The sequence below is a fragment of the Lissotriton vulgaris genome, chromosome 3_1, assembly GCF_964263255.1.
Source record: "Lissotriton vulgaris chromosome 3_1, aLisVul1.2, whole genome shotgun sequence".
In the NCBI taxonomy this organism is placed as follows: domain Eukaryota; kingdom Metazoa; phylum Chordata; class Amphibia; order Caudata; family Salamandridae; genus Lissotriton; species Lissotriton vulgaris.
Genome location: NC_141689.1, coordinates 7422855 through 7437113, shown reverse-complemented (window position 1 = coordinate 7437113; position 14259 = coordinate 7422855). Strand labels below are relative to the sequence as shown.

The 14259-nt window shown below is 44.9% G+C and overlaps 1 protein-coding gene across 1 annotated transcript in view; it reads right to left on the bottom strand.

Annotated features, from left to right (window-relative positions):
• LOC147725807 (uncharacterized) overlaps nt 1–13594 on the bottom strand; it is a 724833-nt gene extending 711239 nt beyond the window's left edge. Inside the window, exons 1-2 of the mRNA XM_086962786.1 lie at nt 13466–13594; nt 10123–10363 (exon numbers count right to left, since the gene is read on the bottom strand). Coding sequence (XP_086818912.1) covers nt 10123–10363; nt 13466–13594 — 370 coding nt within the window. The remainder of the gene's footprint in view (nt 1–10122; nt 10364–13465) is intronic.
• Between the last annotated feature and the right edge of the window lie 665 nt (nt 13595–14259).

The following is a 14259-nucleotide window of genomic DNA, read 5'->3' as shown; positions in this document are numbered from 1 at the left end:
TTTGATGTCAAAAACTGTGTGCGAGCTGGTGGTTGGAAAAGGGGGTGATAGGGTGTTTGTGAGGAAATCTGAGTTTGTGAGAAAGGGAAGATCTATGTTTATAGGTTCCTCCCTAATTTGTGATGTGAGAACAAATGTGGCTGTTCTAGATTCTGGTGAAGTGTGGAGTTTCCCTAGACTCGTAAGAGCTGGGACTTCCTCTTTTCAAAGTGGGAGGTGTGATACGTTTTCCACTGGTGGTCCAGCAGTTGATTTGGACTTTCATAAGAGATCTTCATTCAGGCCCAAGTGACATTATGACTATGTGATGCAATAGTCGGTTTTATGTTATGCTATTATTGCAAATGTACTGATCCCTTGAGGATCATTACATGTTGTATTCCTTCGGGCTATTTTTGGTTTTTGCAAATTTTCCACTTCTGTATATAATTTTCTTTTGTGTTGTGCAATGTAAAGGGGGAAGATGGGCTATGTTCCAACTAACTTTCCCTCACTTTCCATGTTGGAAGGTCAGCTATGTCACCTGGGTAGAATGAGAAGATTGACGATGTCATACAGAGAATGTGGTAGGAGGAGAAACTGTTGGGACTTGATGGTGGGCGGTTGGTGATTATTCTGCTGCACGTAAGGTTTGATGTGACTAATTTGAGGAATTTGAGGAATTGACCAATAAATCCCTAATCCTCAAAAACGTTGATGGACTTTTGGACCTAGGGATTGACTTTAGCTGCAAAGATGTAATGTGCTGTGGATGAGAGCCTCTCAACTGGCGGAAATTGAGAGCATTCATCCATGAGTACCATCCATAATTGACCAGCAGCTAAAGGTCTAAAAAAATCAATTGCAACCCTCTCCCAGGTGCTTGAGTGGGGAGATCTAACATTGTTAGTGGATGCTGCATTGCCTTTGCTGCTAGACAGTTGCAGATGTGGCATGTTTTCAATTCCTTCTCCACTTTCTCCTCCAGCTTCGGGAACCATACCCTCTCTCTTAGTACTTAGTTTGTGATTACAATGTCTCCCCAAAAAAAAATAGTCTAAATACTTCACTCTTCTATCCCTCCACAATCCTTTTCAAACTAAATAACAGACTAACATGTCCACTGATCAAATTTCATAAGCCACTATACTAATTCACCACTAATACTTTATGGGCTCCAGAGTAGCGTGCTACTTGCCGAAAAAAAGCTCAACACCTCTTTAGGGGTAGCACACACTAAATAAATACGAACATTTTTTCCCTCTTCTATCCCTCTCAATCCAAATAACTGACTAATATCCACCACTCAAATTACGTTCATATTTCACCAGAATAATTCACCACTAATCCTTTATGGGTTCCGGAATAACGTCCTAGTCGCTGAAAAAGTGCTTCAACACCCCATCAGGGGTAACAAGCGCTATATAAATGCAAACATTTTTCCCTCTTCTATCCCTCTGCTACCCTTCTCAATCCAAATCACTGACTAACATATCCACCACTCAAATTACTTTCATATTTCATTCTACTAATTCACCACTAATCCTTTATGGGTTCCGGAGTAACGGGCTACTCGCCCAAAAAATCACTTCAACACCCCAAGCGCTATATAAATGCAATTACAATACAATAGTGGGGGAACCAAACCAAAAGTTACCAAGACAATCTGGCTATCTTTCCCTGTAGTAACAGATTCTCTACACTCGCAACCCCTTCAGAGCTGTCTGATACTCCCTCCTGCACTGGGAACCAGGTGATTAGGCTGGGCGAATGTAAATGTAAATGTTGTATACTTGTAAAGCGCGCAGCTGCCCGCACCGCGGGCGTCCCAGCGCTGTATACCGCTGGGGAACCCGTCCTGGCTTTCCCTGTGAGATGGTCCCTTCTGGGCACCCCCAAGGTGAGACCAGGCATCCCCTGCGTTGAAGGGGCCGTTGTGAAGATTAAGCAAACTACTGCCCAGAGTTGCAGAGTGGAGCCCAAGGTTAGAGTAGGCACCGAGGCGAGAATTATCAGGCCCGCGGACATTTTGACCCAAGACCCTGCCGCGTCGGGAATCGAACCCTGGTCCCGGGCCGATCTCAGCTTCCGGGTCTGCCACCTCTAACCATTGAGCCACACTTCTCCACGAATAGTATATGTAGCCCCAAACATGGCCAAGGAGTGGATGACACTGCAATAAATCACAATAGCTCAGATACCAGGAGTAATGATGGACAGATAGGTATGCACATTGAGGATGCTCCATGTAGACCATCTATGCTACAGATAACTGACCTGGCAAGAGAAATCAGAACCCTTACAGAATCTGTCTGTTGCCTCTTTGATCCCCTAAGTAAGGTTCATTCTGATGTACAACGTGTAAAAATGTTATTGGGAATGCGCGCAAAGCACACTGCTAACTCCCAAGGGGACAATGCAAGTCATTCCCTAAGTATCAACTGGGCATCGGCAAAGCAGAGTATAATGAACCCAGCTAGTCTATTGAGGCGTACTAACATAGGCCCCATACAAGCTGACAGGGTGTACACAAGCAGGGCAATCCAACTGTACACTGAACATTCCACTACGGCATCTGCTCCTCTTGTGGTTCCCGTCCCCCCACAGGCTGGTATGACTCGAGCGTCAGGACACGAGTAATGGTATAAATTTGATAAACATGCCAAGCTATCAGGGAGCTCGCCCATGGACAATAAATAAGTGTACCCAATGGATTCACCATGTAAGAGGCTGGCTGCAAGGGCTACTCTAGATTATATTGCTCTCTCGCTCTTGCACAATCACCTGGTTGAGAATCTTGTAAAATTTGAAATTCGTACACAACATTTCACTAGATCCAACGTCCATTTTAAATATAACGCCCCAGAAATTGTCTCTCAAGCTAACACTGCCCAACCTTTGCTATCCCCTAGAGGCACGTCCCTACTGCAAGAGATAGATTGAAGGCTACCCTCACTTGCTCAAGGTTATAGGGAGCATATACTGCAAACACCCATCAGTGAGTCTATTGCACTCCTTTCAAGGGGCGTATCTCCCTTGGAGTTCACAAATCAAGATATAACAAATACCTTAGAGGGTGGTGTGAGGAGGGTTAGCAGGGACAACAGATTCTGGGAGTAATGAGATGCTTCAAACCCACCCAACCTCACGTAGATTAGCATTTATGTCTTGGAACATTGCCGGGCTGAGGTCAAAGGTCGCCTCACCGGACTGGCATACCTTTATAGAACAACACAACATTTGTACATTCCAGGAAACATGGCTCTTAGAATCCCAATATTAACCAGGGTATTTAAACTATCACATCCCGGCTTCTTGCAGTGACAAGGGTCGCCCTTCGGGGGGACTAACAATCTGAGTTCACCAAGACATTAGCCCCAAGATACAGGAGTTCCCATCCCAGAACAATGATATTCTTGCCTTTCGGTTAATGATGGGTTTCTCACGGTGTCATCGATATCTATAATGTGTATGTGAGGGGGCTTTGTGGGGGTCGGAAGTCAGAAACCTGATTGGCCCTAGACAACCTCTTAGATAACCACTCTTGGGCTTCCCTAGTGCTAATTGTGGGGGATCTTAACTCAACTTTTGAGCCTCTTGATAATGAGGAAGTCGACTTGGCGGTGGACAGAAGTAACTATTCAAATTAAAGCTATCTGCCTTGGAAAAGGGCTAAGGGCGGCAAATGGTAGAACCATCTCTGACAGACAAGGGGTGAATACATTTAACAATGGCCATAATGCAAGTTGCATTGATTATCTTTTAATTAACCTTAAACTATGGCACATCCTTGAGGATATGGTTGTGCGGGATCGCATGGAGAGTATTCATAATCCATTATGCTCTGTATTTGAATTTCAAAACCCTATCCTTACCAACACGAATCCATAACCTATTAATTGCCGGAGATCTGCAAACTACCAATGATATGCAGCGACTTGAATGGGGAATGATTTTAGATGAACCAGACATCTTGTTTAGCATTGCCAATGATGCTGACCACACGTTAACAGAAATGGAGGCTATCCACCTTGCCTCCCACCCACTTGGGGCAGTAACTACACTCCACAATATGTTATTTGCCAAATTGCACTTATATTTTATAAGATCTTATAGGGCAAAGGCGACTTCTATTAAGCCTCCCTATCATTGCTTCAATAACGAATGCAAAACTGCACGCAGACTCCTAGGGAACGCCATCAGAACAGGAGAATAGTGTCGAATATAAAATGTTCGGAAAACATATAGGAAGGCGCAGGAAAAAGCAGAAATAGATGGCAAGACCTCAAACTAGCATGTGCCAAGAATAATTCCCAACGCTTCTGGATTCTGGTCAAATGGGGTAGGGGCAGTGTCCCATTGCCACCACAAAACTATGTAGACCAGGTCTCATGGGTCAATCATTTTGCATCACAATATGCTAGAGATGATGATGAGGCAAATGTTCCTTTCCCTTTCCACTCATGTTATACTGAGAAGATGTTTGACCTAGCGGATGTTAGCACTGCCCTTAGTGCAATTTCTGGGGGTAGAGCACCAGGTATTCATGGGCATCCCTGCTGACATTTTCCTCTATGATTAAGACAAATGGAGCAGGTATATTATGCTACTGGCAAATGCAGTTGCCCTTGGTGACCCCGTCCCTGACTCCTGAAAAGGTGCGGAGATCAGTCCAGTGTATAAAAAAGGTGACAAGTCCCAGCCAGGAAACTACAGGCATATTTGCCTAATCGACTCCATACAAAAGGTGGTTGTGCGCCTTGTCTTGACTAAGGTCCAAGAGTGAAGTGGAGTGGTGTGGCTCACTGGTTAGAGGCGGCAGACCCGGGAGCAGAGGACGGCCCGGGACCAGGGTTCAATTCCCGATGCGGCAGGGTCGTGGACCTGGGTCAGCAGACTCGATAATTCTCACCTCGGTGCCTACTCTAACCAGAGATGACACTCGGCAACTCTGGGCATTAGCTTGCCTCATCTCCACAACGGCCCCCCACTTATGCCGGGGATGCCTGGTTTCACCTTGGAGATACCCAGTAGGGACCATCTCACAGGGAAAGCCAGGACGGGTTCCCCAGCGGTCTATTGCGCAAAGATACTCATTCAAGAGTCGATTCTAGCGCGTTAGAAACCCAAAAATTAAATTAAATTAAATTAAATAAATGGATGATAACAACATCCTTACTCGACTACAGGTGGGTTTCCGGGAACATATCAGCACCCTAAATCAGATCTTTTGATTCATTTTAATACACATGTCGGACCGTGGTCCTTTGCAAGGGCGGCATGTATGCTGTCTCTTTAGACCTCAAGTCAGCCTTCAACCTGGTCTCACGTAGTAAACTTTGGGCGGTGCTACAGGAGCCGGGGATGCCCACGGAGCTGCTCTTCCTCATGGCCCGCCTCCATGAGGATAATTTTGCAAAAATATGTTGGGGATCGCAGGGGAACGTAACAAATTATTTTCCCATAGAGAATAGAGTGTTCCAAGGATGTGTTATGACACCTACACTATTTTCTCTATTTATTTACGGAATTGCAAAGTTCTTAGCAGGAAATAAGATTTCCATCCTAATGTTTGCTGACAACACGCTAATCATCTCAAAAAACCCAAATGGTCTGCGGTGTGCGTTGCTACTTTTTGAAGATTTCTGCTCGAAAAGGGGCTTGAAAATTAACGTTGCAAAGACCAAGTTCATGTCCTTCAAATAGCATAAAACTTTTAGGGGTGGCATACTCTTGGAGGGGATGCCATTAGAACAGGTAGACACATTTACTTACCTGGGAGTTATTTCGCAGAAAGATCTGAGATGGAGTTGTCACATTAACACTATGACATTAAAACTCTGTTATTTAGCTGGTGCCCTACAGACTGAGTTTAAAACCTCCCTGACCAAGGCAATCCATCCGCTACTACAGATTTATAACATGAAAGTAGTGACTTCGGTTCCATATGGGGCGAAACTTTGGGGCATTGAGCACCTTACCCAGCTAACCATCGCAGAGAATAGGCGTCTCTGAATGATCACCAGCCTACCATGAAACACCCTGGTACAACCACTGCTGAACGACTTAGGCAAGAAAGCATTGGTACATACAGCTAGGTTACGCCCTATTTGGAATTGGTGCAGAATCTGGTGCACACCTGAACTGGCAATCTCTGCAGATTGTCCTAGGGATATAATAAAGGAAGACATCTTTCACAAATTAGCTGGTTACGTGAGATCAGAGACTCCCTGATCAGCATGGGTTTGCCGAATCTGTGGGAGAATCCTTCAAATACTCAGTTTTCACCAAAAAGACATGTTAAAGGAAAGATACTGGGATCTGGTTTTCCAAAAAACACTCAGGAAAAGCGACAACACTACACTGACAGGGGGTTTCTTAAGAATTTAACCGTAGCCAAGCTTGGAACACTATTGGGACTTAATATCTAAATACTTTGATCACGAATTGTATTTTCAATTTAGAGTAGACTCCTTACCATTAAAGTTATTCACAGCAAAATGGACTGCATCAGGTGATAGCAAATGTCCCATTAGCATAGATCAAGAAGAATTACTCACACATAATGTTTGTTTGCCCTGCCTACGTTGGCCCCCGTAAAGCATGGCTTGCTCAAACCTGTAGGATCTTGGGCACCAGACAATGTATTGTCGCCCTTGAGAATATTGCGAATGGATCCATCACCCTGTTATGCTATCTCAGTAGCCACGTTTTTGAGCTGGATGTGGACCATTAGGTCACACACACTGTCTCTGAACAGATGAACTAATACCTATGGGTGTTTGTGGATTTGATGTTGGCACCTTATTCTCAAGCTGTGGCCATCTTAAATTTTAAAATGCTTGCATTATCTGTCTACAACCTCTATTGCTGCTGTCTTATTACCACAAGAACCTGGCCTTTTAATGTACCTATGATGAATTAATCCCTTTTCTGTGAGTGCTTGTCCACGTTTTTAAACGTTTTAATATTTTAAATATTACTTCGTTTTATGTCTAAATATAATTTAACTCTTGTAACGATGCTTATATGACATGAATAGTCGAATAAAGCTTATTTGGATTGGTAAAAAGCTGGGGAACATCCTTTTTCTCTCCCCTGTGGAGTCCTCGTCCAGCCCTACTCTTTTTAACATATGTCTCTCCACTAGCTGATTTGATAAGAAGATTTGGATTCTCCCTTACATCCTATGCTGACGACACTCACATTGTTGTCTCCATAGGAAATAGAAATTATGCTGACACAGAAATAAAATGTTATGATTGCATGCTGGGTGTCCATGATTGGATGAGCAACAACTTCCTTAAATTGTCCTTTTGGGGTACATCAGCCTGGCCAGCTATTATGGGCCCTATCCCCCCTCCAGTGGAAAAGGCTAGTAACTTGGGTGTCATCATTGACAATAAACTCAATTTTACAGATCATGTAAATAAACTGTCTTCGCCCACTTTTAATACATTAAGAATAATTCTAAAAGTTCAGCCTTTTATACCCACGAACTTGCAAAAGACATTAGTTACCTCTCTAATTTTGTCTAAAATAGACTATTGCAATAGTCTGCTTCTGACTACTCACAAGTACCATATAAATAAACTTCAGGTCCTGCAAAACGCTGCGGCAAGACTTTTGTTGAAAATTCCTAAATTTTACTCAGTGTCCGAAGAATTAAGAAATCTGCATTGCTTTCCTATTAAACAAAGAATCACCTTTAAGGTGCTATGTCTAGCTTACAAGGAATTTTATGATCTTGGTCCTGATTTTTTTAACCAGAGCTTCAAACAGTATCTCCCCCGAAAGAAATCTTCACTCAGCAAATGCAAAACTATTAGTACTGCCAAGATTTAAACAAGTGCGATGGGGTGGAAAGAGCATTTTACTTGAAGCATCCAAAACATGGAACGTACTTCCCTTATTTGTAAAAACAGCTCCTAGTCTCCTCTCTTTTAGGAAAGCTGTAAAGACCTGGTTATTCAGGTCTTGGTAATTCCTTTCAGTCCTCTGGCACTCGCAACCAGAACTGAACAGCGCTTGGACCTCTCAGGGTGGTAATGCGCTTTAGAAATCCAGCTAACATAACAAAACAAAGCGTATACCTACTAAGCTTAAGCGGATTTGTTTCCCTTCCCACTACGGACGTCTCTGGTTAAAATGTGAGTAGGGATCTCTGAGAAAGCAAGACTGAACTACTCGGATTTGACCATTAAATAAGAGCCAAACCAACATTGGGAGAGCCATGTCGTATAGTTCCTACTAATCCGTAGGACCTGCGCGTTGTTTGGACAATATAAACTACGGGCTTTGTGTCAAGACTGATTCCGGACACTGTGCCACCTTAAGCCCCCCTAATCTACCAGGAAGCAAATGGTTTCTAGCAACCCCTAAACATAACAACCCTGACCCCTCAGGGATTGTGGAAACAGTAAAAAACCTTTTGCTCAGTCACTCGTGCTCACTAAGGGGTCTATTATAATAGCAGGCAGATCACCACCGCCCTATGGCGGTGGCAATCCGCACGCCATTACGTACCGCCCACCTCCCATTTACCCCTGCCATATTACGATGGCGGGGAGACCCCAGCGGATGGAAAGACCGTCTGCCGGTTTTCTGCCTGTCGACGAGTCGACCGGGCGGAAAAGGGGCTGAATATGGTGGCGGTGTCTTCCAGACACCGACATCCATATTACAATACAGGCAGAGTAGTGCCTTTCCATGGCGGCGTTGTCGCCATGGAAAGGCATGCAGTGCCCAAATGTGGGGGCCGATTGTGGGCCCCCAGGGTGTTGGCGGGTGGAGGGTGCAGGCATTTGCATGCACAACCTGGCAGGCACTGTACGGTGCCTGCCACGTTGTGCATGAAAATGCACAAGGTGCATCCACGGCATTGTGGCGGGTGGTGCTGTGAGCACTGCCCGCCATAATGTTGTGGATGGGGAATGCCACCGCCATCATGGCGGTGGCATCCTAATTGCCGGTGCGGGACTGCCGCACCACTGGCGGCCGGTCCCAGCACCGCTAGGATGGCGGGCGGATGAAAGTCCGCCCGCCATCCTAATAAACTCCATAGTCTCAGAGAAATATGCAGAGAATAAACAGTAGGACGTTTTCAATAATATTTATTGAACTAATGTAACTCTTGCATAAAAAACGTGTGCTGAACTGATTAGTAGACAGAAGCAGATAAACGTGATTACAAGCACCAAAAGCATAAATAGTAGGTAGAGTTCTACTATGGTGCTAAAACATGTATATAAAACAAGGCAGTAATCGAGCGTTGGGATAAGATGAAGGACATCATTGTGGTCATAAACCGGAGACCCCTCACAAGATGTCAGATGGCTGTTTGGTGATTTCTCAGCATGCAAGGACCTTGGTGTCTGTGGAAGCGCCTCCTCCACTAATCTATCAGGAAGCTCATCTATTATAATAGAAATCAGCCTTGCGATGTGCGTATAGATTAGCGATGTTATGGATATGCAGATAGCTCTGTTGCCCCGCGAATGAAGATAGTGATGACATTTGTACGTAGTGCGAAACAAGACCTTGTACATGATGTTCATGGCGTTGTGATAATGTTGTACGAAGCTAGATGTAAAAACAAGTTTAGTTTCAGAGAAAGTAATCCAACATTGTCGTGCATGCAAATGTGTGCCAAAAGTCATAGTTGGAAATGTTGTTTGTGGGGACAATGTTAAGAAAGGATCTGCTTCACTACTTGTACCTAACTCTGGAATATAACACCTTATTTTGACACCACTTCCCAGCTCCCTTCCTCGCCCATGTCCTTCAGTCGTGACCTATTTCCTGCCCCGAGGCAGTGTGGCGCTCTGCAGGATCCTAGTGCCAGCGTTCATCACTACACTACAGTTAGTACAGCACTACATTTTGTAAACTTAAAGCAACTAAAGATGTACATAATGTACAAAAGGGACACATATGCATACATACATGTGTCTCTTTATTATATTCAATGTTGTGAATTTTATGTCCTAAAGGTATCTGGAATCAGCCCTCCAAGGATAACATCATCACATTGTGTATTTTAGGTAATCTGGGTTAAAACTGTCCGCTTGACTACATCCCATACTCTACAAATGTGAACACTTTTCACCTCTGGAAGTGCAGCCATTCAGGCTGAAATCTTACCAAAGTTGGGGCCGACGGGGAACCCCGTCCCATAGTTGCACGCGAGTTCGACTTGAGAACGGTCCCAGCCAATCTCCCGGATAGTGAACTCTGGCTGCTTCAATCCATAGTACCCACAATACAGGTCATAATTGTCACGACAAGTTTCTCCGGAATGGCGTCCATATTTCACGTACAGATTACTACCGACTGCTAATTGTACGGAGGAATAGCTGTCATTGGGTTCAAGGACTCTGTGATCCTGTGAGGGGAGAAATACAAATATCATAGGATTTTAGAATATTCCCTGTTACTTGTGAAATAAGACTGAGAGATAGCATGTCATTTGTTGACTGTAACATTTTATATTATAGATATGCCATATAGCATAGTGCACGCTCCCATTCAATAGTGGGTGTGCTCATTGAGCAACAGTTAGAAGGCACTATACAATCCACCAATCAACGAGGCACTTCAACCACAAAGCAACAATTTAGGATTATTCCAATGAAGTCAATTTATTACATTGAGTCACATTCAATACACTTGCTTTTTCCAAATATATTTCCTTTTGTTAAAAATTTCTTCCAAAGATATTGAACAACTGACCACACATATTTCATCCTGGTGTCATATTCATGTCCAAGGCATTTGCCATCGATGAAGGGACAGATATGGAAAGAGTTCATGCAACGCAGCAGGCTGAGTGTTTCATGAACAGGAGACAGCAGAACTGCACCGTCTCTAGTAAGAAGTGGCACAGATACGTCCTCTCCCTGCGGTGACACACTTTTGGCAGCTATGCACCATCGCGGTCACCCTTGCACCATAATGCAAGTGAGTATTATCTGTGGTCAGCATGGTTATTGTGTAAGCAAAGGTCCCTGTCTTTCCTCTTTGCATGTGTGCAGCACACATGCAAAGAGGAGAAACAAGAGGTGGCGTAACTCACGTCATTCCGAGTTGCTCAATCGCTTACCTAAGATTTGTGTGAGATTATGCAGAATTACATGTGAAGAGTCATTCTGTGTTTATGGACGCAAGGAGGCATTTAGTGCTAACAAACAGCACTAAATGCAGCATACTACGGATAGCGAGCGGCCAGCCACCTATGCTAAATGTGCTCTTCAGTAGGATTTTTTTCTCCAAATTACTCTTAATTATGCGAGCAGAAGTAATTGCATTCTGATTAGTAATTCTGCATTAAAGAGTATTGCAGAGTTACCAATTACTCCAGCGTCATTGAAATTCCACCCAGGCCCAGAAAAACAAGGAGAAATTATATTATTTCTCCTCAGTATGCCTGCTTTAGGTGCAAATCTCTGTCTACGATTCTTTTCAGATCGATATTTCTGTTGAAACCCGTGGAAATTCCCAAATACCATCCATGGACGCCCCCTTAAAGCAGAGTAAAGCAAGGTAGCACATAGCACTGTGGCTCTTTGGGTTACAATCGAACGCATATCAAGGCGATTGTTGGATTGTAAATCCCACCAGTAACTTTGCGTAAGGTTTGCATTAAAGCAATGTAAATCCACCCAAAGTGTTTGTAAATCTAAGCGTATGCGAGATCCAGTTGAGTTAATGATCAGCACTTGCATCTCAGTCATCATCACAAGTTGTAGATATCTTCATCAATCACTCAGAACCAACTCCATCGAGAGAGCACATAAAGATTAGGGAAGCTAAAGGAAAATCAAATCAAGAAAAAAAGTATTGTGCAGGTGCAGAAAAAAGAACCAAGAAGTTGAAGGCAGAAAGAATCAGAAAAAAAGAATCAGGAAGGACACAAAGACAGAATCAGAAAGGGCATTCCTGACAAGCCCCACCTGAAACCTCTTCAGACCACTTCCTTACTTCATACCCATCTGCTGTGGACCCCGATATGGTAAGAAATGATTTCTATCACAATTGTCAGATTGAATCATCACACTCAGAGCAAGAAGCAATTCATTTGGGAGTAGAATCATTGAGCTCACCAGTGAACTGGCACAGGACCAACTGCTCAAAGATCCAGCCATTCATGTTGAAGGCCCATCACCCTACCTTCCAAGGGCACATTCTGATTGGCTACAGGCCAGAAAATAAAATAGCTGAGGACAATCTACACCTTCCCAGAACATTTTGGAGCCCACTGAAGCACAGGCATTAGGTGATTTGTGTTTAAATCAGAATTCTGACTCTCCATGTAAGCAATATGTTCCACTAGTGAAGTAAAACAAATCCGAAACCTGGCATTCTGGTAGTGGTTGAAAATATACCATGGCATGCCAGGGGCCACATATAAGAACATCTTTTTAGAAAGCTCTACCGCCAACTTCAGGTGTGAAATGTTTTGATTAAGTCTGCCTTACAATTTGACTCTCTATTGATAAACATGAGTTCATATGATTTTTCCAGTAAACTGTCTCCGCGTCACTTGTGTATGATACAATGCATATACTGGGCCTCATGAACGAAAAAACTATTCAGTAAAAGTGGTTGCAAATTGCACACCTTCTTTTGCAAAAAGGAAGGAAGAGGTAGGACAAACTCTGGGGGCCCACCTATGGGAGGGTCTGGAAAGAGGGGTGGCTACACCCATTTCCTTTGTCCAGTTTCGGGCGGGGCAAGATGGCGGCGGCTCCCTAGACCGCTGTGAGACGCCCTCTGACCAGTGCCTCATTCTATGGGCTAGGAGGTGTTCAGCAGAAATGGGACCGGCATAGCGGAAAGAGACGCTATACAGAGCAACTTTGAAAATCGCGTGATGAATACTAAAGAAACACGAAGATATCATTACATGTGGGGCAGTTGATACAAATAATGCATGAAACCTACCCGGCAGGAATAGCTGATCCATCATCTTTAACAGGGTGGTCCCGCTCACATCTGCATCTGGTGGCCTCGGTTCTCGGTTATGCGGTGCTGAGACTCTTTTTGCGGCTCCAAACATGCAAGGAACTTGCCAGTGACCAGGATGAAGGCAGTAAAAAACAGAAGTAATCTACCATCGCTTCAGGGATGGACTCTGTTGGCCTCACTGAACAGATGGCCCCGAAAAATGCAGCGGCGGTCGCAGCGGTCGCAGCCACCTCCAAAACTCGAGCGGCTAAACAAGCTCTCCGCGACCTCAAGCTGGCAGCAAGACGCGCTGGTGGCTCTTTGACAGATGAAGCTATCGGCCCCGATGGTGCACAATTGCAGACACACCAGAAATATTCTAAGGCGGCAAAAACACCTACCACACCGGGCCCGGGCCCCTCGGTGGTAGATCTACTCCGAAAAACGCCTGCCGGTCCCGCTCCTGCAGTGGTTGCTCCCTCCCCTTCGCTCACCACGCAATAAGCGGGACGCTGCTTGCAGCGGCTCCCGCAGCTCTCACCAGTGTGGATTTGCCGTCGGTTCCTCCTGCAGCCTCGGCCTCTGGAGCGGGTGCCTCAACAGAAGCTGACCCAGCCACGCTGACACAGGGGACTGCAAACATCCGGAAGGATGGGGCGCCAAAGGACATACCAGGAGTGCTTGGTACAGTAACATTTCCAACAAAGCCAATAACGCAAGCAACGCCAGCAGATGGGCATGGGCCAGCTCAGGGAGATCAGGAACCGTTCCAGAAGGAAGGTAGGCCTGCAGCTGAATCGCACCAAACACAGGCTACTGCTACACCCACCCTCCCTAATACCATATCTTCTTTGAGCCTCAATACCACAGCACTAAGTCCAATGCAGCCCCAGACTAGTATTTCGCATCCTGAAGAAACTTTCTCTCCTAGCCTGATTAATGAGGATGCCAACTCTCTGCAGCATCTAGACAACGAGCAGGTTTTAGCGGCCCCTCCGTTCGATCTTAAGGGGGGGACGGGCATAGCTTCGGATACAGACAAGGAACCGTCTGAGTTTTTTACCATCTCTGAGGGGCTTGAGGATCCCAGATGGTCTCATGACCTGGATACAGACTCAGACTCTTACTCCTACTCTGATCTTCATACTGGCTCTAACATTAGCTCACAGGACAACGACCCTGACGCTGCCTTAGGCGAATCCAGAGATGGGCGGCATACAGTGTTAAGAAAGAAAAGGAGCCATCATGGCGCCGCTGGATTACTTTGGGACTACTCTCCAGCAATAGCTTCTAGCTCGCAGGATCCCCCCCCTAGAGTCCATATCGAAGGTACTC